The 1787-nt window shown below is 51.4% G+C and overlaps 1 protein-coding gene across 1 annotated transcript in view; it reads right to left on the bottom strand.

Annotated features, from left to right (window-relative positions):
- Positions 1 to 41: 41 nt before the first annotated feature.
- Positions 42 to 1787, bottom strand: part of LOC106899186 — a 10939-nt gene continuing 9193 nt past the window's right edge. The window contains exons 7-8 of the mRNA XM_014960895.1: positions 1746 to 1786; positions 42 to 215 (exon numbers count right to left, since the gene is read on the bottom strand). Of these exons, the coding sequence (XP_014816381.1) occupies positions 98 to 215; positions 1746 to 1786 (159 nt within the window). The 3' untranslated portion in view covers positions 42 to 97. The remainder of the gene's footprint in view (positions 216 to 1745; position 1787) is intronic.

Genomic DNA, 1787 nt, shown 5'->3' with positions numbered 1-1787 from the left:
TTTTTTTTAAATAAATAGGTGAGGTTTGGAGCCCGAGGCGTCGCTTTTCCTCTCGTCTTCCTCTTCTTCTTCCTCTTCCTCTTCCTCCTCCTCCTCCTCAGGGCGCCTCGAATCCCACCCGGTACCCGCTCTGCCCCCCCAAAACGCTGCCGTTCTGCCCCCCCGGCGCCTGCACCCCGTAACCGGGCCCCATCCACGGCGACGACTGTGTCTGGCTGCCGGGGGAAAGGGGGGGAAACAGCTCATTAACATTAATTAGTCTCATTAATTAATAAAATAAAAATCCTTTACAGCCAGTTCTGGGGGTGGAGTTAAAGGACTCGGTGTTTTCCAGCTCCCCAGGAGGAGGGAGACCCGGGCACCCCTCGACACCCCAAACACCCCAGAGTCCTGAGCCCTCCTGGAGGGGTGGATAGGGTGGTGTTTTCTGGCTTTTTTTTTGTGTGTTTTTTTTTAAATAAATAGGTGAGGTTTGGAGCCTGAGGCGTCGCTTTTCCTCTCGTCGGCGACGACTGTGTCTGGCTGCCGGGGGAAAGGGGGGGAAACAGCTCATTAACATTAATTAGTCTCATTAATTAATAAAATAAAAATCCTTTACAGCCAGTTCTGGGGGTGGAGTTAAAGGACTCGGTGTTTTCCAGCTCCCCAGGAGGAGGGAGACCCGGGCACCCCTCGACACCCCAAACACCCCAGAGTCCTGAGCCCTCCTGGAGGGGTGGATATCTCATTGACATTAATTAATGTCTCATTAATTAATGGCAAAACTGACTTTACAGCCAGCTCTGGGAGTACGGACACCCCCCGACACCCCAAGAACCACAGAGCCCTCGTGGTGGGTGAACTCTCTCATTAACATTAATTAGCCTTATTAATTAAAAAAAAAAATCCTTTACAGCCAGTTCTGGGGGTGGAGTTAAAGGACTCGGTGTTTTCCTGCCCCCCAGGAGGAGGAAGACACGGACACCCCCCGACACCCCAAGAACCACAGAGCCCTCGTGGTGGGTGAACTCTCTCATTAACATTAATTAGCCTTATTAATTAAAAAAAAAAATCCTTTACAGCCAGTTCTGGGGGTGGAGTTAAAGGACTCGGTGTTTTCCTGCCCCCCAGGAGGAGGAAGACACGGACACCCCCCGACACCCCAAGAACCACAGAGCCCTCGTGGTGGGTGAACTCTCTCATTAACATTAATTAGCCTTATTAATTAAAAAAAAAAATCCTTTACAGCCAGTTCTGGGGGTGGAGTTAAAGGACTCGGTGTTTTCCTGCCCCCCAGGAGGAGGAAGACACGGACACCCCCCGACACCCCAAGAACCACAGAGCCCTGAGCCCCCCTGGGGGGGAATAGCTCATTAACATTAATTAGCCTCATTAATTAATAGAAAAATTCCCTTTACAGCCAGCTCTGGGGGTGGAGTTAAAGGACTCGGTGTTTTCCAGCCCCCCCAAGGAGGAGGGAGACCCAGACACCCCTTGACACCCCGAAAACCCAAGCCCCCCTTGGAGGGGGAGAATTAATTAATTATCATTAATTAATCTCTCATTAATTAATAGCAAATTCCCTTCACAGCCAGCTCTTGGCGGGGGGGGATGAAGGGGACAAAGAGCCACGCTGATCCCAGTTCAACCAGCAAACTCCCCCAGTTGGTCCCCATCCACCGAATACCCCCCAAAAAAGCTTTTCCTTTTGGGGCAGTTGCTTCCATTTTTGCCCAAAAAGGGGGGAAATGAGCCCAAAGACTCACCTGAAGCCCTGCTGGTTCCAGGCTTGGCCGTAGACGCCGTAG

This window comes from Calidris pugnax, unplaced genomic scaffold, assembly GCF_001431845.1.
Source record: "Calidris pugnax isolate Ruff unplaced genomic scaffold, ASM143184v1 scaffold617, whole genome shotgun sequence".
In the NCBI taxonomy this organism is placed as follows: Eukaryota; Metazoa; Chordata; class Aves; order Charadriiformes; family Scolopacidae; genus Calidris; species Calidris pugnax.
The sequence above is the reverse complement of the archived record's forward strand: the minus strand, read 5'-3'. Positions and strand labels throughout refer to the sequence as shown.